Source organism: Phytophthora cinnamomi (genome assembly GCF_018691715.1).
Source record: "Phytophthora cinnamomi strain GKB4 chromosome Unknown Contig21, whole genome shotgun sequence".
NCBI classification, from domain to species: Eukaryota; Oomycota; class Peronosporomycetes; order Peronosporales; family Peronosporaceae; genus Phytophthora; species Phytophthora cinnamomi.
The window spans coordinates 1,245,345-1,272,315 of record NW_027150954.1 but is presented as its reverse complement, the minus strand read 5'-3'; the positions used below and the strand labels follow the sequence as shown (position 1 = coordinate 1,272,315).

At 53.2% G+C, this 26,971-nt stretch overlaps 8 protein-coding genes across 9 annotated transcripts; 3 read left to right on the top strand and 5 right to left on the bottom strand.

Annotated features, from left to right (window-relative positions):
* Positions 1–1,665: 1,665 nt before the first annotated feature.
* IUM83_03654 (GPI-anchored protein) lies at positions 1,666–3,027 on the bottom strand (the record flags this gene model as incomplete). 2 transcript variants are annotated; one of them, XM_067927673.1, is made up of 1 exon in its annotated part: positions 1,666–3,027. In XM_067927673.1, one exon carries the CDS (start codon positions 3,025–3,027, stop codon positions 1,666–1,668), a length of 1,362 nt encoding a protein of 453 aa, XP_067795245.1. The 2 variants fall into 2 exon arrangements, with proteins under 2 accessions (XP_067795245.1, XP_067795244.1); XM_067927674.1 differs by having other exon boundaries at positions 1,666–2,313.
* A 2,338-nt stretch (positions 3,028–5,365) lies between these two features.
* Positions 5,366–5,947, bottom strand: IUM83_03653 (uncharacterized protein; the record flags this gene model as incomplete). Its single annotated transcript, XM_067927672.1, has 1 exon — positions 5,366–5,947. One exon carries the CDS (start codon positions 5,945–5,947, stop codon positions 5,366–5,368), a length of 582 nt encoding a protein of 193 aa, XP_067795248.1.
* A 2,612-nt stretch (positions 5,948–8,559) lies between these two features.
* Positions 8,560–9,894, bottom strand: IUM83_03652 (putative GPI-anchored protein; the record flags this gene model as incomplete). Its single annotated transcript, XM_067927671.1, has 1 exon — positions 8,560–9,894. The coding sequence occupies one exon, from the start codon at positions 9,892–9,894 to the stop codon at positions 8,560–8,562; it is 1,335 nt and encodes a 444-aa protein (XP_067795315.1).
* A 4,647-nt stretch (positions 9,895–14,541) lies between these two features.
* IUM83_03651 (putative GPI-anchored protein) lies at positions 14,542–15,876 on the top strand (the record flags this gene model as incomplete). Its single annotated transcript, XM_067927670.1, has 1 exon — positions 14,542–15,876. The coding sequence occupies one exon, from the start codon at positions 14,542–14,544 to the stop codon at positions 15,874–15,876; it is 1,335 nt and encodes a 444-aa protein (XP_067795297.1).
* Positions 15,877–17,950: 2,074 nt separating this feature from the next.
* IUM83_03650 (putative GPI-anchored protein) lies at positions 17,951–19,285 on the bottom strand (the record flags this gene model as incomplete). The annotated part of the gene is made up of 1 exon (XM_067927669.1): positions 17,951–19,285. The coding sequence occupies one exon, from the start codon at positions 19,283–19,285 to the stop codon at positions 17,951–17,953; it is 1,335 nt and encodes a 444-aa protein (XP_067795316.1).
* An 816-nt stretch (positions 19,286–20,101) lies between these two features.
* IUM83_03649 (serine/threonine protein kinase) lies at positions 20,102–20,845 on the top strand (the record flags this gene model as incomplete). Its single annotated transcript, XM_067927668.1, has 1 exon — positions 20,102–20,845. The coding sequence occupies one exon, from the start codon at positions 20,102–20,104 to the stop codon at positions 20,843–20,845; it is 744 nt and encodes a 247-aa protein (XP_067795511.1).
* Positions 20,846–23,059: 2,214 nt separating this feature from the next.
* On the bottom strand, positions 23,060–23,380 carry IUM83_03648 (GalactoKinase; the record flags this gene model as incomplete). Its single annotated transcript, XM_067927667.1, has 1 exon — positions 23,060–23,380. The coding sequence occupies one exon, from the start codon at positions 23,378–23,380 to the stop codon at positions 23,060–23,062; it is 321 nt and encodes a 106-aa protein (XP_067795249.1).
* A 1,452-nt stretch (positions 23,381–24,832) lies between these two features.
* IUM83_03647 (putative GPI-anchored protein) lies at positions 24,833–26,932 on the top strand (the record flags this gene model as incomplete). Its single annotated transcript, XM_067927666.1, has 1 exon — positions 24,833–26,932. The coding sequence occupies one exon, from the start codon at positions 24,833–24,835 to the stop codon at positions 26,930–26,932; it is 2,100 nt and encodes a 699-aa protein (XP_067795510.1).
* Positions 26,933–26,971: the final 39 nt, after the last annotated feature.

Below are 26,971 nucleotides of genomic sequence, written 5' to 3'. Positions count from 1 at the left end.
GCAAGTTTGGATCAATTATTTTTATCCAGGTCAGACTTGCAACTATGTACCACATCTCCATTTGCCAGAACCATGGCAGACCCGCTCTAGCGGCTCAGGCGAGTCGAGACTACGCCAAGCACTCGCACGCGTGTGAGCGCTCTTGACCGTGCTAAGGCTACTCTAGGAGAAGATGTCGTGCTGCAGCTTCAAGCGACGTATAGATCACTGGACTCCAGGTGGGGTGGTGCTGAGCACGCCCAGGCCGAGGGCATGGTTCTGGCCTTGCTTCGCCAAGGCTTCCTAATCTTCAAGTTTTTTTCAGTGTGGGTCAGGATCTATGATAACGGAAAATTCCAATTAGTATTGCGGTGCCAAATAGAATACCCCCGGTAGAATCCGATCATCTCGTTGACTATACAATTCCTATTGTACCTACGCCAATTAAATACCTCACGTTGGCATCCTAGAGCACGACATTCGGCACTTGCGCTGCGGAAATATTGTCGGTTTTCAATTCGCTGTCAACAACAAGCACCTGCACCAACCAACCAACGCCACCATGCCTGGATCCCGCCTCGTCAAGACCATGTCGGAGAAGAAGGAGGTCATCACGTGGATCGAGGAGCACCGAGAGGTCCCAGCAAGGGCTGCCACGCACTTCCAGAACAAGCGTGGGTGGATATCTCTGCGGCTGTGCCTGCTTGCGCACTTTGCCTTGTACTTAGTGGGAGTACCTACGTAATTTCATCTAAATAAGTATGCATCTTAATAGGATTTACGAACCCGGTGCTTCAAACGACAGATTCGCGCACTATTCGTAAAATCGGAAATAAAGGTATCGGGATTTTGCTGCAGAACTTCACGAATCGTTTTCTCTTGTCGATATCAGAAAGCTCGACATCGAACGCTGCGCCGAATTCATCAACCACGGTGAGCAACGGACCGACTTCCATCGCCAAACGCGTCAAAACCGCCGCAAATTGCGGGTTAGCTCCGATTGAACCAGAACACGAGCCAGGAAGCAATACTCCATGCTGAAATATAGCCCAATGTTTGCAATGAATCTGTTCGCAGCCTTTGTAAAATCAAATTTCAACTTATCATCCAGCAGATATATACTTAAGTGCTTACGAACCGAATCGTGATGGTATGGCACTTCCGTGCGATATTCAAAAAGCCGTTTTGTATCTTTTCGAGGTCAGACAACTCTTCCCAGATTTGGTTGCTTCTCCGAATGTACATTACGTACTCCTGGCCAAACGTTGACTTGCCTATGCCGAAAATACTACCGACCAATGGGAACACCCACGTGATTCCGCCATACATCTCAGCACGATAATAGTTTTTTCGTAGAATTCCAGGAGTTGCTGATTCGTACGATCACGGTTCACGAAAAACAATCTGCGCATTAGCCGGTTCAATTAGATGGATCAATTCATCATTTTCATTGACCTCGTTTTAATAAATCGACCTCGATTTATAACAACTGGAGAAGAGCACCGAGTGAAAACGACAAAACGGTTGCAAAGCACAATAGTAACCCGAACAAGCCTACGCATTCCTGACGATTGTACAAGTCGCCGTGCCATTGATTTTGTTTTTCTCGAACTCTCGTCTACATCTAACACGACACTCGTTCTTCCGGGTGTTATCTACCTACCGGAATCGAACTACTGCATCTTTCTAGCATCCGAAGAAGCGCACGACCTGCACCGACGTGCCAGTCTTGCCCTTCGACAGGTACGCCACGCTGCCGTCCGGGTAGCTCTTCAGAGCCTGGTAGCGGTTGCCCACCACCGACTTGTCAACCGTGATCTTCTGGCTCAGAGCCTTACCCGTGGCGCGGTCAAGCACCTGAGCGAAGATCGTGCGGTCGCTACCCTCCTGGAGGTCGCCGCCCGACGAGCTGCCTTCCCACATAGCCAGCATGCCGCCCTTGCCCATGGGAGCAAGGTGAGGAGCACGCTCGTTGCGGCTCGTGCCGCCCAGAACGATGTCCTGGCTGGCCTTCGACTTCAGGTCGTAGTGGATCAGGTGCACCTTGGCATTGTCGCCGTTGCCGTTGCTCACCACCGACCAGTACTTGTTGCTCGTGGCGATCGAGTCCGGCACGATGTCACCAAGGTTGGAAGCCGCGAGGTCCACCGGGTAAATCGTAGCGTCCCAGTTGTTGGGCGGCATGAGACGGTTGTTGCTGTCCGTCTTACAGATCGACGCGAAGCTGTGGGTACGGTTGTCGTACGTGATACGCTCGTAGCCCGAGTGCGAGCAGCCCCAGTCGAACGAGTCCTTGTTGTTCGTGATCTTGCCAGAAGGGTCCACCACCTTCATGCGGTCACCCTGGTGAATGTTGATGCAGCCACCCTCGGACGTCGAGATGGCAGCGCCGAAGTACGCGGCCCAGTTCGTGCCGTCGAAAGCAATGCGGCCGTGGTGAGCGTACCACCAGATCATGTACACGTTGGGGCCCTTCTTTCCCGACGAGTACGGCGGCAGCGAAGCGCTGGAGGACGTCAGCTTCGTGGCCCACTTCTGAGCCGCACCGTCGAAACGGGCCATGTACATGTCGTAGCAAGGCACCGGCGGGTTGGGAGCTGAGCCACACAGGTTGCTCGGGTTACCGCAGTTGAGAGTGCCGCCACCCTGGGCGGGCTTCGTGCCGACGATCACAAAGCCGTTCTTGTCGGCGTGGATGTCGCCGAAGTCGTGGAACGGCACCTTGACGGCGGGGCTAGTGGTCACCAGCTTGTCGTTGGCGTCGAGCTCGCGCACGATGACGTTGCCGCCGCTGTGGAAGGCGATACGGGAGCCGCCCGACGGCAGCGGCGAGATGGCCACGACCTTGAGGGCGACCTCGTCTTCGTTGGCGTCGACAGCGGCGCCCACGTTGACCTCCGTAATGCGCACGCGCGGCTTAGCACAGAAGCCCGAGGCGGACTTGGCCGTGGTGGTAGCCGTCGCCGGCGTGCCCGCAGCATCAATGCCGGTGCTGCAGACCGCGAACAGAGCGACGGTGGTGGCCATAAGAGCTTGGTACAGACGCATGGTTGGTGATTGCTTGAGTTGCACTGGACGAGGCTTCGGCGGCGGTGTGCAAATTGGGAAGTGAGAGATGCACCTGCAGTTGGGCTTGAGCGGTCATTGGAGTTGCTTGAAGGTCCCGCTGTCCGTGCGTACGATCGGATCACAGCAGGAAAGATAATCAGACAGCTGGGGTGTCGTACCCTGGCCGAAGTCCTGGTGTTGCGCGGCACTTCAGCGATTTCAAGTTGGCTCGCGTGGTTTCGTTGGAATGGCTGGTTTTGTTGACAACAGAAGGAAGTCGAAAGACAGGCTGCAGGATCCTTCCTGTATCATTCATAGGGATCGAGGTGAGAACTACGATCGGCTCGAGCATCTGGACTCCAGATGCTCGAGCCGATGACTGGAGGACGGGCCGAACTGGAAGAGCCTATCCCGGTCAAGCTGCAGCACCGAATTGGCGCGGCATGGCGTGCATGTATTGCATACATACCAACATTCGCACACACTCAGAATAGGCTGCGCAGCAACAGTAAATGTCCATGAGGAACGAACAAACGCGCTAACACGCGACGGCATTGCAAGCTTGAATTGACGCAACGTGTCGACGGGTTCAAACGGTTTATGCGGGTCCCATCAGTGTCTGGCAGCAATCGTCTCGCTGTTTGTGGAGACCGCGGCTTCGTCGTTTCCAGCTGGCGTTATTATTTGTTGATAATCGCGTTCTTGTTAGATGGTCGTATTACATAGGACGTTCAGAGCTCAGAGTATCGTACTTAGTACTGCTCTGACCACCAGAGACAGCAGCTCAGCTCGCTGGTACCCATGGTACATGTATTACATATACTGTGTGCAGGATTGTTCCCAGTGCAGCACATGGCGCACTGCGTCTGTTACAGCAAGGATTTTCTGAGGCTCCAGCAACAGCGTAAACGTTCTGTTGAGAGTAAGCTTTCATGGATGAACTGACCCATGGCAGCTCTCTCCCTCCCCCTGGAATGGATTGGTTCCTTCCAACTTGTTTGTGTATAGTATTGGAAGGGTGCTTTGCCCTACCTAACAATGGACCCATTAGGAACGGGCTCGCATCAAATGTTCGATTGATCCAGATTGTTAACTATGTAGGAGTAGATTTTAATCAATAATTCTTAATAGAATTTTAAACAGTTTGATTAAAATATTAAAACATATACTAAAGTAGTACATGTAGACTACATGTTTTTTTAAGGGACTTAAAAAAGCCAAAAATGCAATAATTAATCCTTGTGAACGATAGAATCACGGTTCCGCTGCGGTCGCCACAAATGAAAATTGGGAATGAGGTGTTGAATGGCTTCGTGTTCGTTGGCGAAACGGCATAGGCAAATGTATGTGGTTTGCATTGCTGAAGCGATGAGTGCACATTCATGGATCTAGCTTCAGAACTTGACATCTGAAAAAATAAATACGTGTTGCCCTAGCACAACTGCCTGTCGGCGACCCTGTTCAACTGTTACTTTTCAACAAATAAGACACCGCGTTCACTTCCGACACATGGGTACACATCAGTTTCTAAAGTGACATATATTATTGCCGGAGATAAGATTTGACGATCCTATACCCATGTTTGACAGGCGAAGGATGACCTCGTCCACTTGTACGTCGTCTCCGTAGCTGGTACCTACAGTATCACTTGATACGTCTTTGGGGCCCAGAAAGCAAACGCCGGTATGGCGATAACAGTTCTTGATCGTGTCCTTTCTTGTACTTCACACCAGATCTCATCGCTCCACCTCATTTGCTTGGAGCGAGTTGATCAATCGCGTATGGGTCTTGCTTAATGTTTTTCGGGCTCACGCAACTTGTTGTAGACGTAGCGATGTTGTTTTTTTGTATGCTGCCTTGAATGATGTTATAGTACCCGCGTCCATTGGCTGGAGGAAGGCCATTGTGTTGGGCAGGAGATGCTGGACGGGCACGTTGATCAGTCCTCAGGGCCTACCATTTTCCCGCCCAAAATTATCTTTATAAATCGTTTTCGGGTTTATGTTGGTATATTCCCATGTCGGAAGTGACCGCACTGACTGTACACCATTTTAAGGCCAATTTGAGAGAAGATGAGCTTCAAAATGGGAACCAAATGCAAATTGAGATAACCTGTAATTCCCGCATACGTCTATCATCTAATTACCTTCGAGACTGGATATTAGGGATGACTACCCAGGACCGTGCCCCTTTTCTTCGTTCCTCTTGGTTTATACCGTAACTGGCCTTCCGGTAGTACCGGTTTGCACGGTAAAGGCACGTTTAAATCAAATGTTTCATTCGGTGGCGGGTCGTTTCGACAGTGGACATTACGGTTTAACTTGGTGGGCCTTGCACTCTAGGTGGATTCGCTCGATGGGGCGAACAGGAATGCGTGCACGATCTGGGGGACGGAGTTCTGCCCGATGCAGCAGCCGCGAGTGTCCGTGCTCGTGTGCTGCGTGGTCACCGTTAGCAAGGCGTTTACAAAACCAGTCAACGTTTTGGCCATCCGCTTGCTGCCGAGTAAGCCAACCCAAAAACCGCCCGGGTCCGCCCCGAATACGACCAAGTCCAGGATTCCCCCGCAGAACTCGCAGGGCTCCCAGCGGTGAGCCGAGTGTGCGATCTCATACAGTTGGTTGCGGAGGTAAACAAACTCGATCTGTGTCCATGTGATTCGGGTAGTTGGTCTCCGTAGCCGCGCGTCGTCCGGCTTGGTGGGCTCCTCACTAGCTGAGGCTGCTGCTGTGGCCGACGAGTCTGCAAACACCTCGACGACGAACCGGTCTTTCACCCCTGCGCTGCGAACTTGGACTGCGTCCACCTTCTCAAGTTCCAGTAGCGCGTTTCGCCGAGTCGACACGAGTGATGGCACAATCGCGACGGGCACCAGGAGCTGACGCTTCGAATCCAACTTGTCGGACAGAGGAGGCAGCATGTCGTGAGGCGGGGCGCGCAAATAGAGCTCGGTTGACTGCGATCTGTGTGGCAATTTTGAAAATGGGCAAGTAACAGCGCACGTCCGTGGTTGGCATGGCACCGAGCCTGCAATGCCTTCAATTTGCGCAGCGCTCATCAAACACGGTTGTTTAGAGTTTGTAGCCGCTCATCTAAACCCAAAGATTAGCGTTCCGGTGCATAGCAGTGATTACCGGTACTTCGAAGTATATCGGTACAGTAGTGACTAAACCCAGCATCATCTGAAGTTTGCAGTTTGCAGGACCGCCACTTTTTTTTCTCAAGCAGATAAGCTTACCTACTTAAGAGGACATCGAATATCGCCACTAGGGCTAATCAAATTCCAGCAATGACAATAATGACTGGTAGTAACTTACTGGCTGCAATAAAAAATCGCCGAACTTAGTTGATACGAACATTTTCCTTTAGGCCACCCCTCATCAATCTATTTTTGCTGTTAAGTAAGTAATTAGCAGGAAATATAGCGCATGGCCCACACGGAAGGGTCCGTTGAATCTTGATATCTGCTGGTGTCCGCACAAACACGAGCTGTATAGCAAACGCTAGTGTTAGGAAAATGATTGTTTAGTGTATAGCAAAAACTACTAGCGTGTACGTGGAGCTAGACGAAATTATCATGAAGCTCTCCCTGGCCACGAGAACTAGCGTGAACTCATTTATTTGTTAGTTTCGCTCTTGTCTAAATGGATACCTCTGGCAACGTGCTCCATGAAAACGATTTACGATGAGCGAAGGAATGCCTCTAGCACCGAACTCTTAGCTGATTTGGAGGCTTTGGTATAGCGCAAACAGACTAACACATATGCAAACACCACTTACAGTTAGTGCACGGTAAAATTCACAAACATGTCTGTGGAGTATGATTAATACATTAGTGGAAAGCAACAAGAAATAACTCCAGTATTAGCTGACAATGACTGGAGCGTCCGTATTATATTTTGTGGTAGAGCTCAGAACCGAGCATCCCGGCGAACAGACCCGTTGTTGCAACTCAGAGCTAGTTATCTTTTGTGGGATCTGAGGATGCAGCTCCCAGTACATATCCTCAAACCAAGTATAACAACGGCAAAGAAAGTAATACTTAGTAGGACAAACAGGCACACCGTGACAATGGGACAGCTAAAAACAATGATCATGGCAGGTGGGTAGGAGCTGGAGGGGGCAACAACCGAACAATCCAAAAGTAACAGGTGATAAATATCTCCCCTTGACACCACAATACGCTGAATGGCTCGATCAACATCCCTCGTATCGTCGTTACATTGCGGTTTTAGTAGAGTGAATCGGTGAAAGCAGCCTCCTCTCAAATATGCTGTGAAATATTACTTCTGCGCAAGCATTATATCTCGTTATTAACTCTGCTCACCGATTGGCGAGGTCAACAGTGAGTCATCTCAGGACTCAGCGGGCGACCTGGAAATACAAAGGGTTCATCAAGAGCTCAAATTTACTAGGCTGAAGCTATGCCAGGACCGGGTCAGTGGAATACCAGGAGTTACGCTGACGCTGGTATCTTGTTCAGTTCTTCTAAGTCGATATGTTTAGAGGGGCAGTTCCTGCTGCCGCCCAAACGGGACGTGAACTTCGGGCATTTTGACAGGAATGGTACAAGACGAAGATGAAACAACATGGTCTGGCTGTGGCGACGGGTATTGCCTCAATTGACGGGACGTTTACTATTCCGTCGTCGATGCGCTGCACGCAGTCATTAAAGGGATAAACGCCAGCAGTACAGCATAAGTATCCCCAGAAAGTAAGAGCACCACCACATTAAGTCAAGCACGAGATGTTACGATCGGTTTTCATCGACAGCAGCCTTGGCATGCAGTCGCTTCGTTTGTATTGTGAGTATACTTATGTGCTAATAAGAGCATTAGTATTGTGGACCTGTATTAGTTCTCGTTCTGCGCTACGATCATTTCCACGTTGTGAAGTGCTGCTTACCACCCGCTGAGTTTAACTACATTTTGAAAGACAGTTTCGGAACAACCCGCCGGTTGGGTCTTACGTGGTCATAACTGCTGAGTTGAGCGAGATGACTGTTGAACAAAGTGGATACGCAGATCAGCACAACGGAGTCAAAGGGTGGACTGCCTCGCCACACACTAATGCCTTACCTTTCATACATCTGAATTTAGACGTAAGCCTCACCGCTAATGACTGAATACTCAACATTTATCGATCACGATTTCTGTGAAACTCAGCTACTCACTATCCAGCCACTGCATCTTCCATTTCAACCTCCTATTTCAAACCAATTGCTGTGGTGATGATGACGGGGTTCTGGTCGTACCAAGCGTGAGTTGGACAGAATGTTGCGGCATGCTTTTATTTATTATTGGCATTGCCGTAATTCATTGAACCAAATTGGTGACAGGCATCAGTAAGTATTTCCAGTAAGTTAAAAACGACTTGCCATTGCGGCAACCCGGACGCAATTGTTTTAGTAGAGTCGTCCGGGCGGTTGGCAGGGGCAGCGGGGCGCACGCAATTGTCGTAGTACACGTCTACTTCCATTAATTCACTTTTACACGCATTGTTGTTTCCCGAAAAAGGGTCACGACCTTCCTTTTAGCACCCGAAGAAGCGCACAACCTGCACCGACGTGTCCGTCTTGCCCTTCGACAGGTACGCCACGCTGCCGTCCGGGTAGCTCTTCAGAGCCTGGTAGCGGTTGCCCACCACCGACTTGTCCACCGTGATCTTCTCGCTGATGGACTTGCCCGTGGCGCGGTTGAGCACCTGGGCGTAGATCTTGCGGTCGCCGCCCGCCTGGAGGTCGCCACCGGCCGAGCTGCCTTCCCACATAGCCAGCATGCCGTCCTTGCCCATCGGAGCAAGGTGGGGAGCACGCTCGTTGGCATCGGTGCCGCCCAGAACGATGTCCTCGCTGGCCTTCGACTTCAGGTCGTAGTGGATCAGGTGCACCTTGGCGTTGTCGCCGTCGCCGTTGCTCACCACCGACCAGTACTTGTTGCTCGTGGCAACCGAGTCCGGCACGATGTCGCCGAGGTCGGCGGCGGCCAGGTTCACCGGGTAGATGGTGGCGTCCCAGTTATTGGGCGGCATGAGACGGTTGTTGCTGTCCGTCTTACAGATCGACGCGAAGCTCTTGGAGCGCTCGTCGTACGTGATGCGCTCGTAGCCCGAGTGCGAGCAGCCCCAGTCGAACGAATCCTTGCTGTCCGTGATCTTACCAGACGGGTCCACCACCTTCATGCGGTCACCCTGGTGAATGTTGATGCAGCCGCCCTCGGACGTCGAGATGGCAGCGCCGAAGTACGCGGCCCAGTTCGTGCCGTCGAAAGCAATGCGGCCGTGGTGAGCGTACCACCAGATCATGTAGACGTCAGGACCAGTCTTGCCCGACGAGTAAGGAGGCAGCGAAGCGCTGGAGGAAGTCAGCTTCGTGGCCCACGACTCCTTGGCACCGTCGTAGCGCACCATGTACATGTCGTAGCAAGGCACAGCCGGGCTCGGCGGCGAACCGCACATGTTGCTCGGGTTACCGCAGTTGAGGGTGCCGCCACCCTCAGCGTCCCTCGTGCCGACGATCACGAAACCGTTCTTGTCGGCGTAGATGTCACCGAAGTCGTGCAGCGGCACCTTGACGGCGGGGCTGCTGCTCACCAGCTTGTCGTTAGCGTCGAGCTCGCGCACGATGACGCTGTCACCGCTCTGGAAGGCGATGCGGGAGCCGCCCGAAGGCAGAGCAGCGATAGCGATAACCTTGAGCGCGGCCTCCTCCTCGTTGTTCTCGACAGCGACGCCAACGTCAACCTCCGTGACGACCACGCGCGGCTTAGCGCACAGCTTCGAGTCGCCTCCCGAAGGCGGAGCGGTGGAGTTGCCCGCAGCATCAATGCCAGTGTTGCAGACTGCAAAGAGGGCAACGGTCGTGGCCATGAGAGCGTGATACAGACGCATTTTTGGTTGGTGTTTGCTTGGTTGCGCTGGAAGGACTTCGGTGGCGGAGAGCAAATTGGAAAGTGGGAGCTTCACACCAAGGATCTTTAATCAGGTGCGTTAACCTTGCCCAACTCGGAACTGGGACAGACCAAACGGCTGCTGTTCGTGTGTGCGACGGGATCACAGCAGGAGAGATAACCAGACTCCAGATGGAGTGCCGTACCATGGACGAGGCCCTGGTAATGTACCTAACTTCATCAATTCGATGTCGGCTGCGCTAGAGTGACCTGTCTTGCAATGACAGAAGGAAATCTAAAAAAGGCCTGACGATACATATTTTTGATTACAACACAGACACTCTACGGTATTTCATACTGTACACGTATCGTACATGTAGTTGTTGGGGGTACTGTAACCTCACACGACACTCCCTGACGCTATTTTTCTCTGCTACACCAATCGCTGGCCAAATGTGTCGGCGTATTTTGAGGCTGAAAACGAAGACCACCAGGCACATAATTACACAAAGCGTGGATGCTACGTTTTGGAGTGCTACATCTGATGTAGATAATGAATGAAGTCGTTGCAGTTCACATGAAGCTCTGACTGCAGTCTGCGGGTCCGGGTGCAACAAGGCGACCGGCTCAAATCGTTATGCAGGGTCCACCAAGGTCTGGGAGCAAGCGTCCTTGGTGTTTGTGGAGCGGCGTTTCCAGCTGGTCGTAAATCGTGTTCATCTCGATTTAAACGTCTCAAACGCTCTGATTTATTATACAGCAGTGCTGAACCAGCGCTCAACCTGCTGGTATCCGAATATTTTCCTAGGAAACCAGCTTGCTGGTTTACCAGCCTCACAAACTTTAATTCGTCACGAAATGTGTTCCCAGGAAACGTCCGGACACATCGAAATCGCAATTGACGCGAACCGAGAACACTTCACTACAACACGTGCTTTGCAAACAGCCAAACCAGTCGTCGGCAGGTGATGCCCGATAATAGTGGTTTGGTAGCACACGTTTTTATCTTCGCGTTAAGAAGGATCCTCAGTATAGAAGCAAGTGTGGCGATGTGGGTACCGACACGTATGTCACTTCAATCTGGCGCGTTGATACCGTTTACGCTGAGCACGTTGTGGGGAATGATTGGTAATCCCTTCAAAATTTTCACTACAGCCAGATGCTGCCATTGATGCTACAGCACGAGTTGTCATGTTGAAGCTCCAAAATGTGTGGGTCGTGTGGTTGCCTCGCAGCTGTTTGGTCGTTATTGATACTGGTCAAAGGTTTTTTTTTTGCGTTTGGGTCCTCGCTGTATAATATACCGCAAATTTAGAGCCTTCCTGCCGCCCCAGGTAAGGCCTTATTTTGATTTGGAAGCAATATGAATCATCATTTCACTCACAGCTAGCTGGCAAAACTAAACCCCTTCGAGATGCCATCTTCGTTTTGCGAGAATGGGTACGTAAGCTGCGCGAGTACATGCACTGTCGTATTTGCTGAACAATCAGTGTCTTTCAAAGCAGGGTAATCCTGTAGCAGATACCTCAGACGTGGATATGTTTTGAAGAACAAGGCGCCATCGTTTCCATTAACCGCCAACTAAACCATCTGCTGGTTACTTTTAGTACAATATAGCAGAGGATCAACCTGCTTATTTATTAACAAGGTTCTGTGCTTTGGCTGGGAGGCCATTTTTTCTACTTGATTTTTTCCATAGTGCAGTTTGTGGAGCAGGCTAGAACTACAAAATGAAAATTGTTCGTCGGATGCGTTTCAAACTCTGATGCAGTACCTTTTAAATGCTAATACAAAAATACTGCAAAGCTTATCGCTCTGGCAGCGAGTGGGGAGGGGGGCTTGGAGGATCTAGCCCCAGTTCCTATAAGAGGGCATAAGCTTGCTTCATCTTAAGTCTTAGTTCTCGGAATTGACATAGGCGGATGCCATCATTGGCTTATCACATACCCTGTTGAATATGATCTGGGATTGAAAAATCTGTCCTGTTTAATGCCTGTTTGTTTGATCCCACCTACTGTAAAATCTGTAATAGTGCCCCATGGGCGCTTCGTTAGTACCCCCTGCTAGGGTGGTATTATTAAAGGGATGGGGTACTATAGTAATCAAGTGAGAACCGTGTTGATTTAGGAAGAGTCCTAAAAGCTGCATGTACTTGCTTAGAGACCAGCCTCTTCGATGATGTCGATGAACAAACAACGACGGAAGCTTGTGATGATGGTCTCGCTGGACACAGCCTTCCAAGCACGGGTCAGCCAGCTTCAAACCACATCGTTTCCCGGTACTTTCACGTTACTACATCGAGTGTACTGAAAGTTGCCGCTCATTTTCCACTCATCAATGTTTTCCTTGGAGGCTTGAACCACTCGTAGTCTGCAACTCCTCTTCCATGGTGAACTTGCGCTTCATTGTCACGACTCACATTTGACAATGAGAGAGATCGAACCAAACCGGCGAGACCTTGTTTTAAGCGCCGAAGTTGAATTTTGCTTATGATGTCTACGATCATCTGATAATTTGAATCAGGGGTGTGGTACTATTAAAGGGATGGGGCATTATTACAGGTTTTACAGTAGTTGAGAATACCTACTCTTTTGGATAGCGCCGCCAGATCAGACCATCGTCATCGTTTAGTTCCGATCCGGTATCGGCCCGTAATCGGGTGTATTATTTTCAGATGCCTGATACAAAGTATATATTGTGCCCGGTAGTACAGCCTATCTAGCACATTTTCCACAGTTTTATTGTGCAAAGCGAACATAGGCACACCAAAGTCTCACTCAAGACATCAATGACCTCGCATTTGGCCGATAACTATCGTCACGCCGTGCAGTGGCCGCAGCACAGCTCGATTCGCGTACATGCAAAAAAGAAAAAAATGCTAGGCGGATGATTCGCCGTGTGTGAATCTTTATACGACACACTGGCATGTTAGCTTCGAGCCTCCAATGCTAGGTTGGTCCTTGATATGGCAGAGCCATTTGTTCCGGCCTAGGAGTCGCAATTCATCTAGCTGAATTGATGAAGACGCTGATTATGTGTACTATTATAGTCGATACGACTTCACTGGTTACGTCAAGTCCAAACATAGTTAGTTACAGTTAATTAAGGGGAGATTGCTGGTCACTTGTCCGACCGAACTCGCGCTGGTGCCACCAGTGGTAGGAGTCGTGCGTGCTCATATTTACAGGTTATGGGAACCCAGTCGGCGTAGTAATGTCTTGTAAGACTCATGCGATTGGATAATAATAACCTGCTTCTTCAGCGAACAGGTATTCCTTCAGATAGCGCTATCGGTTTCTTCAGCGAGCCTTGCCCACTGCATCGGGCCGCACAGAATGTAAGTCCAAGCAGTCATAGGCGCCTGAGGACGATGAACTCTATGGAATTGCTAGAGGACGTTAGATACACACCGTTAGCAAGATCAGTCTACACGTTACTTTGTAGAGCCCAGGCGATACTACCAAGGTAACCCGGAAGCGCCAGTTTCCCTCGCAGGTGTGTTCTGTGCTGTCAAATACTGAACCCACAACATCCACGCAGTACTTGAATAGAGCACTTTCATAGTGTGAAAATAGATACTGCGGCGCCGAATAACCTGGTGCATTCGTCGCAAAAAATTGTGATTGGTTGACGTAGTTGAAGTGGTCCTTATGCTGATACTGTACAATCCGAACGAACTTACGGTGAGCTTCACCAATACAGTGTAAATGTAAGACTCACAGGCTGGGACAGCCACAGCGCACCGTGCGGCAGACACATCGCACCATATGCTGCGCACAGCGCGATCCTGGTGCTGCATACCTTTCAATATCCAGATACCAGCATGTTGAGCGCTGGTTCAGCACTGCTGTATAATAAATCAGAGCGTTTGAGACGTTTAAATCGAGATGAACACGATTTACGACCAGCTGGAAACGCCGCTCCACAAACACCAAGGACGCTTGCTCCCAGACCTTGGTGGACCCTGCATAACGATTTGAGCCGGTCGCCTTGTTGCACCCGGACCCGCAGACTGCAGTCAGAGCTTCATGTGAACTGCAACGACTTCATTCATTATCTACATCAGATGTAGCACTCCAAAACGTAGCATCCACGCTTTGTGTAATTATGTGCCTGGTGGTCTTCGTTTTCAGCCTCAAAATACGCCGACACATTTGGCCAGCGATTGGTGTAGCAGAGAAAAATAGCGTCAGGGAGTGTCGTGTGAGGTTACAGTACCCCCAACAACTACATGTACGATACGTGTACAGTATGAAATACCGTAGAGTGTCTGTGTTGTAATCAAAAATATGTATCGTCAGGCCTTTTTTAGATTTCCTTCTGTCATTGCAAGACAGGTCACTCTAGCGCAGCCGACATCGAATTGATGAAGTTAGGTACATTACCAGGGCCTCGTCCATGGTACGGCACTCCATCTGGAGTCTGGTTATCTCTCCTGCTGTGATCCCGTCGCACACACGAACAGCAGCCGTTTGGTCTGTCCCAGTTCCGAGTTGGGCAAGGTTAACGCACCTGATTAAAGATCCTTGGTGTGAAGCTCCCACTTTCCAATTTGCTCTCCGCCACCGAAGTCCTTCCAGCGCAACCAAGCAAACACCAACCAAAAATGCGTCTGTATCACGCTCTCATGGCCACGACCGTTGCCCTCTTTGCAGTCTGCAACACTGGCATTGATGCTGCGGGCAACTCCACCGCTCCGCCTTCGGGAGGCGACTCGAAGCTGTGCGCTAAGCCGCGCGTGGTCGTCACGGAGGTTGACGTTGGCGTCGCTGTCGAGAACAACGAGGAGGAGGCCGCGCTCAAGGTTATCGCTATCGCTGCTCTGCCTTCGGGCGGCTCCCGCATCGCCTTCCAGAGCGGTGACAGCGTCATCGTGCGCGAGCTCGACGCTAACGACAAGCTGGTGAGCAGCAGCCCCGCCGTCAAGGTGCCGCTGCACGACTTCGGTGACATCTACGCCGACAAGAACGGTTTCGTGATCGTCGGCACGAGGGACGCTGAGGGTGGCGGCACCCTCAACTGCGGTAACCCGAGCAACATGTGCGGTTCGCCGCCGAGCCCGGCTGTGCCTTGCTACGACATGTACATGGTGCGCTACGACGGTGCCAAGGAGTCGTGGGCCACGAAGCTGACTTCCTCCAGCGCTTCGCTGCCTCCTTACTCGTCGGGCAAGACTGGTCCTGACGTCTACATGATCTGGTGGTACGCTCACCACGGCCGCATTGCTTTCGACGGCACGAACTGGGCCGCGTACTTCGGCGCTGCCATCTCGACGTCCGAGGGCGGCTGCATCAACATTCACCAGGGTGACCGCATGAAGGTGGTGGACCCGTCTGGTAAGATCACGGACAGCAAGGATTCGTTCGACTGGGGCTGCTCGCACTCGGGCTACGAGCGCATCACGTACGACGAGCGCTCCAAGAGCTTCGCGTCGATCTGTAAGACGGACAGCAACAACCGTCTCATGCCGCCCAATAACTGGGACGCCACCATCTACCCGGTGAACCTGGCCGCCGCCGACCTCGGCGACATCGTGCCGGACTCGGTTGCCACGAGCAACAAGTACTGGTCGGTGGTGAGCAACGGCGACGGCGACAACGCCAAGGTGCACCTGATCCACTACGACCTGAAGTCGAAGGCCAGCGAGGACATCGTTCTGGGCGGCACCGATGCCAACGAGCGTGCTCCCCACCTTGCTCCGATGGGCAAGGACGGCATGCTGGCTATGTGGGAAGGCAGCTCGGCTGGTGGCGACCTCCAGGCGGGCGGCGACCGCAAGATCTACGCCCAGGTGCTCAACCGCGCCACGGGCAAGTCCATCAGCGAGAAGATCACGGTGGACAAGTCGGTGGTGGGCAACCGCTACCAGGCTCTGAAGAGCTACCCGGACGGCAGCGTGGCGTACCTGTCGAAGGGCAAGACGGACACGTCGGTGCAGGTTGTGCGCTTCTTCGGGTGCTAAAAGGAAGGTCGTGACCCTTTTCGGGAAACAACAATGCGTGTAAAGTGAATTAATGGAAGTAGACATGTACTACTATAATTGCGTGAAAAATGTGCTAGATGCTACGTAGTATGTAATTGGTTCTTGAGCAGCAGCACTGCGCTGTACTACCGGGCACAATATATGCTTGGTACCAAGGAAAGGGAAAAGGCACAAGCATGCGGTAGGTTACTTTTATAAGATTGGAAGTCTTAGTTCTCTGGATTTTATGCAAATGCCATAGTCGATGACATTACATGTATTGGCTTATCCCATACCCTGTTGAATATGCTATAAGATGATAAAATCTATCCGTGTAATGACTGTTATTTTTAATAGCCTGTTTGTTTTACAAATTATGCTATGTTGACCCACCCAGTTGAGATTGAAATAAAATATCTTTGTTTAGCTCCGATCCATTATTTAACTCCGATCCGGTATCGGCCCGAAATCGGGTGTATTCTTTTCGCGTGCATGGTATCTACTACTACCTCCGTTCGGAAATAGATGACTATTTGTTTTTTTTTTTGCGCAGCGCTCCGCCTCGTTCATTTTCCTGATTATAAAATTGTGGGAGTGCTGGAGATCTAGAGTTGACACCAAGCGAGGCACAGTCCAGAGAGGCGCAGGCGTTCTTGTTCCGCCGCACTACATACACAAAAATGGATCTAAGATCTCACTTCATCCTTGAGGGGCACATGATTTGGCTTCGGGTGCTACGAGGATCCCACTTGCTGAGAGATGTTGCATCGCATGGCAATGACGTTGGAAGACTGTCCGTTCGCATCAGTTTGTACTTAGCAAATGCTCGAGCCGGTAATCATTTCCACCATTATAGTTCATGATATGCTCCATGGGCGCTGGCAGCGGGAAGAGCGAGCCCTCCGTCCAAGCGTCGCTCTCAGCCTTCGCCTCACGCTCATCGTCAGCAACCGAGCCCTCCATCGTCGTCGGATCCCGCATCGCTTCCAGCACACGACGCGCACCAAGTCGAGCGCGGGGCACGTAGCGCATGTACATGCGAGACACGGGGGGAATCGGTCCGGGCACGCAAGGTCGAATCCAGCGTTCCAGGCTTCGGCGCAGCAGCGTCAGCGCGTGGCGTCGGCGAGGTTGGGGGGGGGGGGGGGGGGGGGGGGGCGAGAGTCGTCCGGGCGGTTGGCAGGGGCAGCGGGGCGGCGGTCCATCTTGCACTCTTTCTTGACTTGACCACAACTGCTACTCGATCTCCCATCGAGTTGATTCCACGCTTCCAATGCGTTCGACAACTTGGCGGCTCACGTGGAAGTACATTGCAACCCGGACGATCTCCCCACGTGTAAGCACGCCTCCTACGCTGCGAAGCAGTAGGGTTTCCCAGACGGCCTGGCGTTCACTATCCCTATCCGCCAACTTTCGAAATGAATCGAGAAGCCAGTGTGCGGTGGTGGCCAGTGAGCGGGGAAAGCGCGGGAGATTCAGAATTCAAACTCGATTGGTTTAGAAGGGGAATTATGTTGGAGAGGCTGAAATATGATTGGAAATGGTCATCTATTTCCGAACGGAGGTAGTAGTAGATACCATGCACGCGAAAAGAATACACCCGATTTCGGGCCGATACCGGATCGGAGTTAAATAATGGATCGGAGCTAAACAAAGATATTTTATTTCAATCTCAACTGGGTGGGTCAACATAGCATAATTTGTAAAACAAACAGGCTATTAAAAATAACAGTCATTACACGGATAGATTTTATCATCTTATAGCATATTCAACAGGGTATGGGATAAGCCAATACATGTAATGTCATCGACTATGGCATTTGCATAAAATCCAGAGAACTAAGACTTCCAATCTTATAAAAGTAACCTACCGCATGCTTGTGCCTTTTCCCTTTCCTTGGTACCAAGCATATATTGTGCCCGGTAGTACAGCGCAGTGCTGCTGCTCAAGAACCAATTACATACTACGTAGCATCTAGCACATTTTTCACGCAATTATAGTAGTACATGTCTACTTCCATTAATTCACTTTACACGCATTGTTGTTTCCCGAAAAAGGGTCACGACCTTCCTTTTAGCACCCGAAGAAGCGCACAACCTGCACCGACGTGTCCGTCTTGCCCTTCGACAGGTACGCCACGCTGCCGTCCGGGTAGCTCTTCAGAGCCTGGTAGCGGTTGCCCACCACCGACTTGTCCACCGTGATCTTCTCGCTGATGGACTTGCCCGTGGCGCGGTTGAGCACCTGGGCGTAGATCTTGCGGTCGCCGCCCGCCTGGAGGTCGCCACCAGCCGAGCTGCCTTCCCACATAGCCAGCATGCCGTCCTTGCCCATCGGAGCAAGGTGGGGAGCACGCTCGTTGGCATCGGTGCCGCCCAGAACGATGTCCTCGCTGGCCTTCGACTTCAGGTCGTAGTGGATCAGGTGCACCTTGGCGTTGTCGCCGTCGCCGTTGCTCACCACCGACCAGTACTTGTTGCTCGTGGCAACCGAGTCCGGCACGATGTCGCCGAGGTCGGCGGCGGCCAGGTTCACCGGGTAGATGGTGGCGTCCCAGTTGTTGGGCGGCATGAGACGGTTGTTGCTGTCCGTCTTACAGATCGACGCGAAGCTCTTGGAGCGCTCGTCGTACGTGATGCGCTCGTAGCCCGAGTGCGAGCAGCCCCAGTCGAACGAATCCTTGCTGTCCGTGATCTTACCAGACGGGTCCACCACCTTCATGCGGTCACCCTGGTGAATGTTGATGCAGCCGCCCTCGGACGTCGAGATGGCAGCGCCGAAGTACGCGGCCCAGTTCGTGCCGTCGAAAGCAATACGGCCGTGGTGAGCGTACCACCAGATCATGTAGACGTCAGGACCAGTCTTGCCCGACGAGTAAGGAGGCAGCGAAGCGCTGGAGGAAGTCAGCTTCGTGGCCCACGACTCCTTGGCACCGTCGTAGCGCACCATGTACATGTCGTAGCAAGGCACAGCCGGGCTCGGCGGCGAACCGCACATGTTGCTCGGGTTACCGCAGTTGAGGGTGCCGCCACCCTCAGCGTCCCTCGTGCCGACGATCACGAAACCGTTCTTGTCGGCGTAGATGTCACCGAAGTCGTGCAGCGGCACCTTGACGGCGGGGCTGCTGCTCACCAGCTTGTCGTTAGCGTCGAGCTCGCGCACGATGACGCTGTCACCGCTCTGGAAGGCGATGCGGGAGCCGCCCGAAGGCAGAGCAGCGATAGCGATAACCTTGAGCGCGGCCTCCTCCTCGTTGTTCTCGACAGCGACGCCAACGTCAACCTCCGTGACGACCACGCGCGGCTTAGCGCACAGCTTCGAGTCGCCTCCCGAAGGCGGAGCGGTGGAGTTGCCCGCAGCATCAATGCCAGTGCTGCAGACTGCAAAGAGGGCAACGGTCGTGGCCATGAGAGCGTGATACAGACGCATTTTTGGTTGGTGTTTGCTTGGTTGCGCTGGAAGGACTTCGGTGGCGGAGAGCAAATTGGAAAGTGGGAGCTTCACACCGAGGATCTTTAATCAGGTGCGTTAATCTTGCCCAACTCGGAACTGGGACAGACCAAACGGCTGCTGTTCGTGTGTGCGACGGGATCACAGCAGGAGAGATAACCAGACTCCAGATGGAGTGCTGTACCTTGGACGAGGCCCTGGCAATGCACCGAACTTCATCAATTCGATGTCGGCTTTTGTGGCTTCGCGGTCTTGCAATGACAGAAAAAAAGGCTCAGCTAAAGCTAACGGCCTGCATAACGGATTTCGTACATGTATTATAATAGTTTCACAGCACGCTGATGGATCGTTTTGTGTATAAAGGACAAAAATAACTTTTAAAGTTACCAGGAATAGCAAAACACGCAGTATTGGGAGGCATGTACCTCTGCGCCACACCGCAGAAGCGCTCTTTCGACTGGGGGGAGAACTAGGAAACACCGACTGTAAACCTTAGCGCTGTAGTTGGAACCTAATACATGCCCGTGTCACTCACTATGTGGCTTTTGCCCATGCATCATCAAACCCTCGATACTGAAAGATAAATTATCATTTGTTTTGAAATGAAATCCATTGTTGCCTCTAAGTTAAGAGAAAGCTGTGCCTCTAGCTAAGTAAGCCTGGACCGACCCGTGCCAACATCGTCACGACCAAAGGGGTCCTCCTTTTGCTCGACGGCAACGAATGACGGCATCGACACTGCCCTGTGCCACTGTGGAGGCGAGGCTTTAGAGCTTGAACCGTGGTCGCCTGCCGCAAGTATGGAAGGAGTGGTGGGAGGCTGGGCCTCATCACCACCGCAGCAACCCGGCGAGTCGCCGCCCTCTTGGAGTGCAATCACCGTTGTCGCGCGCGAGCTGCACCGGCGCCGACTCCCTTCGCCACGTGGATGTTGTCGCTGCGGCTGCCACGCTCCGTGCAGCACTGAAGTCGTTTCTCAAGAAAGCATGGGATTTCGCGCTCGTGGTGGATGAAGCGACACACAAGAAGGAAAACTACTTTGACATGCATGTTTCCTTCTATTGCCATGGACGAGGACACCGCAGACAGCAACAGTACCGTGCATACAGCCACTGCGTTGCGCTGTGGAAGTTTGCCGACCTGGCGGACAACGCGCAGGTGATGCGAACTTCAATGCGGATGCGGACTTCGACTGCGGTTAGTACGGATCGGTGCACAACACGTGGACAAGGGAGGACGGGCGGAAGCGGTCCCAAGGTGGTCAAGTCACTTGACGCAAATGCCGACGATGCCGAGGACAAGCGTCCCCTTTACAAGCGCGTGGATGCGCGGCAGCTGGACCACCTGCACGTGCTGAGGCTATATACACCATGCGGCGTGGGCTCGTTCGCCTTCTTCCTGTGCGGTGAAGCCACGCACGACAGCTTGGTCGACTTCCTGAAGCCGCATCACACTGACAGCGAAGAAGAAACTGCGGCAGCGACGCAGAGAACGAGGGTAAAGCAGCGCTCAGTTTAGTAAACGACGGTGTTGCGGGGCAATAACAACAATATTTTTTTCGTTTTTTTTCGTTTTTTTAGGTACTTGTTGTCAGGTATCATACTATATGCTTACGACATCCCATGACCTTGTCGGCGGTCGGTTCTATCCTATCTGCCCTCTGACAATAACAACAATAAGCAGACACTATCACTAGCATGGCTGCAGCAGTGTGAATCCGTTAGCGCAACAGGTAAGGCAGACACGCTGTCGCTGTCGCACCCCAGGAGCATCTAGCCTGCAGTGGCCATAAGATTTTATTAGCTACTGTCCCAACTATGGAGTTCAAGAAGGTGGCAGGATATGCACCGTGCCATGCGTAAATAGCTCACTTAAGCAAAGCTGGCGTTCCCAGCTAAGTCGCAGACTATTCAGTGTAGTGGAGCGAATACCCCTTTGTAGGGTTTCAGCGATTTCAATACAATACTCATTAGAGACCTCCCAGACTATCCATTTTAGTTGAAAGGGATACGGTTCTCAAAATGCCCTATTAGCCGAGTCCTGGTAGAACGGATGCACGCACAATAGTTGTTGGGGACTGTACTGGCCCCAGTACTGAAATAGTACTCGCTAACACTGCTTTTCTGTCTTCTTTTTTCTGTTAACGTCATATTTTGCAGACTATCATAGAGCGAAGAGCATCTCTAAGCTAATTGCGAAACGGGGTGTCACTGTAAATATTTGAGTGCTTCAGTAACGAAGCCGCAGCAGTACAGTACGTGTACACACGAAGCTCTGACTGCAGTCTGCGGATCCGGGTTCGACAAGGCGACCGACTCAAATCATTATGCAGGGCCCATCAAGGTCTGGGAGATTTAAGCCACCAGAACCACACACCAGGCTTGAGGCTTGCTCTGGTGGGGATGCCTGTGGCTATCCGACCCATTTCGGGACCGGGTTCTGATACCCCTCATTACACTATGGGGCATTTTTCGGCACTTGGGGCCTCCAGCCCACCCAACTATCCTACACCGGGGTGCGGGTTGGCAGGGCGGACCACTCCACGGAGTGGCTGCTCGTCCAAGATATTGCCTATCTCCGGCCTCCGTGGAAAGTCCCGCACTCATCAAGGTCTGGGAGCAAACGTCCTTGGTGTTTGTGGAGACCCAAGTTTCGGCGTTTCCAGCTGGTCGTAAATCGTGCTCATTCTGATTTAAATCGTTCACACGTTTAAAAACGTGTCAACCACTCCGATTTACGCGGTGCTCAACCTGCTGGTATCCAGAAATTGTTACATGCAGCAGCACGGTGTGCTGTGCCTGTTGCTATAATATTATAGGGTTGCATGTGGTGCTGGGGCTCGTTGCTCAACCAGCAAGCTCACTGTTGCTGGAGTGTACCGTACTGTACGTGTAGCTTGTTGACTCAAGCTTCAGCGTTTCAATGCGGCAACATAGGTTTCTGGGTGGGCAGATGGACACCTTCAATGTGGTGTCGCAAATTGTGTTCGTGTAAATCATTCTGCGAAAGGACTGCGTGTTGGCGCATCACCAATGCTCGGCAGTGGTGCTCGCAACGTCGCTACAGTACAATGTCAAATACTGGTACTGTACAGTCAAGCATCCCAGGAGCACTGCTCGCGGGAACGAGCACGAGCAGCAAAAAGACTGCGAGCGCGCTCGTAGGTTTGAGCGCTTCTAACGAATTCGTTTCGACAGGGGAACGCCAATTCCTCGCTCGGCAAATAGCGTAATTTATCGGATAAAATTAAATCGGAAAACTAGACCCGCGACTCGTTAAAATAGAGCAGAGCTCTGCTGGAGCGAGGTATATGGGCACCACCAAGAGCAACCTTGTTCTGCCAGTTTTTTTTTTTGCTATAGTAGTATTTTTATAGATATGACTTAATTATTATCTATTTATCATGCACCTCCTGGACGGGTGCTCTTAATGTCTAAGGAGCCGACGGCCGCGGCGTTCCAGGACCCGGACATGGTTATCGTCGTGTGCAACTCGAACATCAAGCACGAGCTCAACGGTGGCGAGTGCATGGAGTGCGTGCTGCAGTGCCAAGCGGCCGTCAAAGCGATGCAGCAGCCACCACGGCATGACGCACCTGCACGACGCCACGGTGTCCTTGAGCCGAAGAACTCGACAGCAGCAGCCGGCTCGATCTATCGCAATCGGAATGCTACCGCCTTCGTTTATCACTCGTTGATTCACGAACTCAAATCACGCCGACGTCTTCGTCTCTTATACATCACAATCCTGTTCAGGTGGAGCTTTAGGCGGAAGCGGGGTGGGGACGTCGGCCAGCACAACGTGAGCTCCGTCGCCGATGTGCGTGAGGAAGCTGGCGAGCTCCAGCAGGTCGGAGCCAAACTTGTCGGAGGGGTGTCTGGCGTCCATGAGATTCTGCGCGACTGCACGAGCGGCACGATGCAGCAACCAAGCCACGCCCGTCATGTGTGCGTCGAAGACGCCCTCGCATCCACGAGTCGTCTCGAACAGGTAGCCCAGCTCGTGCGTACTCGCCGTGTAGTCGTCTCGCAGAGACTCGTGGCTCTTGAACATGAGCTTACCCGATGCGCGTGGATGTGGTCACCGTGGGCTGGTCCTCCGTGATCACGTGGCGCGTGCGGCCCGGGTCGCTCGCGGTGGTGGGCCTCTACGTCTGTATCTGCGCGTCAGTGGTGACCTCCTCCACTGCGATTCTCTGTTTTGGCCAGTGCAGCGGAGGCGGTATGAGCGCCGCTCTGAGCAGCGCTCCCCCTACTCGTTTCGGGCGGGGGAGCTCTAAAATCTTAATATATGTGCTCGTTTGATCAGCGAGAGCTCACAAGTTGAGCTTGTTTTAGCCCTCTGCTCGTGAGATGCTTGAATACATTACTGCATCTCCGTCAGGAAGTGGTGCCAGTGGTGCCAGTCAGCTTGGCATCGGTATTCCCGAGCGTACAATGCGGCAACCGTACCAGAGTGACGAGCGCGTCTAGCAGCGTATGCGTTTGGCTATTGATCCTGTACTGTGCCATGAACTTCACTCAACCTCATAAGGAGGTGTCAGCACATCCGTCATCGGACCTCATCGTGATGTTGTATTCATTCGTTGCACTATTCGAACATCGTTTGCATGGAAACAGGAAATCCACCTTAGGGTACCTGAGCAATATACTGCGTCGTACATCTAACACCATTTTGTCTGTGGGGCCGAGCGCATGTTGTAGGGTATGACACTATTTGTAGCAATTGATGATGGACATCGGCCAACCTGCTTGTGGCTGTAAACAGGTACATGTATTGCACTTCGCAGGACAGTGCTCACCCAGAGTTTTCTGTAGACCGCCATTGCTTCATCTCCATGATGCTGATGAGGTCTTTGTTTAGGAACCACTAGATTGCAAATTGTGTGGGCTATTCTGTCGGCTGTGGCTGTGGAGCCCAGCCGAAATTCAAGAGGCACATACGACACTAAGAATGACCGGTCAATAATTGAAGCTGGCGACATAAACCATTGACTTTCGCTACGAGGAGTCTCCCTGCTGGCCTACTGCTGGTCGTACAGTACAGCACTTCCCACTTTGCGTACTCAACTCACGCGTGTACATAGGAACCTTTGGCAGGTATGCAAACTAGAACACCCCGCTGACGTTCAGGAATGGTTGTATCATGGCCTTCTTGCTGGCTCCTGCTCATGTTACGGTATGGCAGCGCAAGCAGTGACGCCAAGCCCGCGCGCGTCACTTCCCAGTGTGTTTGTCATTCGGCGTGATCCAAAGCAACAGCAGATGCTGACAAGGAACAAGCACTGCAAGGTGCAGTGACGGGCTCGACGCTTGACGGCCCACCAGAAGTTAGCCAGCTGGGCTTCATGAACATCCTGCTCCACCACAAGGTTCCGAATGATCCATTCGTCGCTGTGCTGTTCGAACGAAACGAAAACACATTGCCACCGACGACCTCATTTTCCAATTGGCCTTCCACTGCCACAACCTCCTCGGCCCAAGCAAGACCAACACACAAGTCACCATGCGTCTGTATCACGCTCTGCTCGTCACTGCTACGGCGCTGCTGGCCAGCAGCGTATCGGCCGGCCAGGCTGACTGCGACATGGTCCCTGCCGGCTCGTACGACGCGCCCAGCGGACCGTCGGTGGACACCCCGGTGACCCAGGACTCGACGGCTAACTCGAACGTTGGCGCCAGCCAGGCCAACCAGGGCTCGGCCCCGGACACCCCGGTGCAGCAGGACTCGACGGCCAACTCGAACGTTGGCGCCAGCCAGGCCAACCAGGGCTCGGCCCCGGACACCCCGGTGCAGCAGGACTCGACGGCCAACTCGAACGTTGGCGCCAGCCAGGCCAACCAGGGCTCGGCCCCGGACACCCCGGTGCAGCAGGATTCGACGGCCAACTCGAACGTTGGCGCCAGCCAGGCCAACCAGGGCTCGGCCCCGTCGGACTACCCTGTGCAGCAGGACTCCACGCTCAACTCGAACGTTGCCTCTGGCTCGGGTGCTCCTTCCAGCGACGACGACAACAAGCAGGGCGTCGTTGTTCCGGGTACGCCCACGGGATCGGACGTCGGTGCCAGCCAGGCGACGACCTCCGGCTCGGGTGCTCCTCCCAGCTACGACCAGGGCGTTCCTACTGCCACGCCGGGCAAGGAGGGCCTCACCACCCCTGCCCCGACCACCCCGTCCAGCGAGAACGCTTCCCAGCAGACCGACGTCGCTGGAGAGGCTGACACCAAGCAGGACACCACGGTCGCCCCGACCGCCACCACGCAGCCCCCTACAGTCGCCTCGAGCTCTAGCTCTGGCCTGACCCCCACGGTTGCCACCAACTCCACCTCCGCGCCCACCACGCCTTCGGCGGACAACTCGAAGCTCTGCGCTAAGCCGCGCGTTGTCGTCACGGAAGTTGACGTTGGCGCCTCCGTCGAGAACAACGAGGACGAGGCCGCGCTCAAGGTTATCGCTATCGCTGCTCTGCCTTCGGGCGGCTCCCGCATCGCCTTCCAGAGCGGCGACAGCGTCATCGTGCGCGAGCTCGACGCTAACGACAAGCTGGTGAGCAGCAGCCCCGCCGTCAAGGTGCCGCTGCACGACTTCGGTGACATCTACGCCGACAAGAACGGTTTCGTGATCGTCGGCACGAGGGACGCTGAGGGTGGCGGCACCCTCAACTGCGGTAACCCGAGCAACCTGTGTGGCACGGCTCCCAGCCCGGCTGTGCCTTGCTACGACATGTACATGGTGCGCTACGACGGTGCCAAGGAGTCGTGGGCCACGAAGCTGACTTCCTCCAGCGCTTCGCTGCCTCCTTACTCGTCGGGCAAGACTGGTCCTGACGTCTACATGATCTGGTGGTACGCTCACCACGGCCGTATTGCTTTCGACGGCACGAACTGGGCCGCGTACTTCGGCGCTGCCATCTCGACGTCCGAGGGCGGCTGCATCAACATTCACCAGGGTGACCGCATGAAGGTGGTGAACCCGTCTGGTAAGATCACGGACAGCAAGGATTCGTTCGACTGGGGCTGCTCGCACTCGGGCTACGAGCGCATCACGTACGACGAGCGCTCCAAGAGCTTCGCGTCGATCTGTAAGACGGACAGCAACAACCGTCTCATGCCGCCCAACAACTGGGACGCCACCATCTACCCTGTGAACCTGGCCGCCGCCGACCTCGGCGACATCGTGCCGGACTCGGTTGCCACGAGCAACAAGTACTGGTCGGCGGTGAGCAACGGCGACGGCGACAACGCCAAGGTGCACCTGATCCACTACGACCTGAAGTCGAAGGCCAGCGAGGACATCGTTCTGGGCGGCACCGACGCCAACGAGCGTGCTCCTCACCTTGCCCCCATTGGCAAGGACGGCATGCTGGCTATGTGGGAGGGCAGCTCGTCGGGCGGCGACCTCCAGGAGGGCGGTGACCGCACGATCTACGCCCAGGTGCTTGACCGCGCCACGGGCAAGTCTATCAGCAGCAAGGTCACGGTGGACAAGTCGGTGGTGGGCAACCGTTACCAGGCTCTGAAGAGCTACCCGGACGGCAGCGTGGCGTACCTGTCGAAGGGCAAGACGGACACGTCGGTGCAGGTTGTGCGCTTCTACGGCTGCTAAAGAAACAACTGGCCGTGAAAAGAACGGATAGAAGTCTCT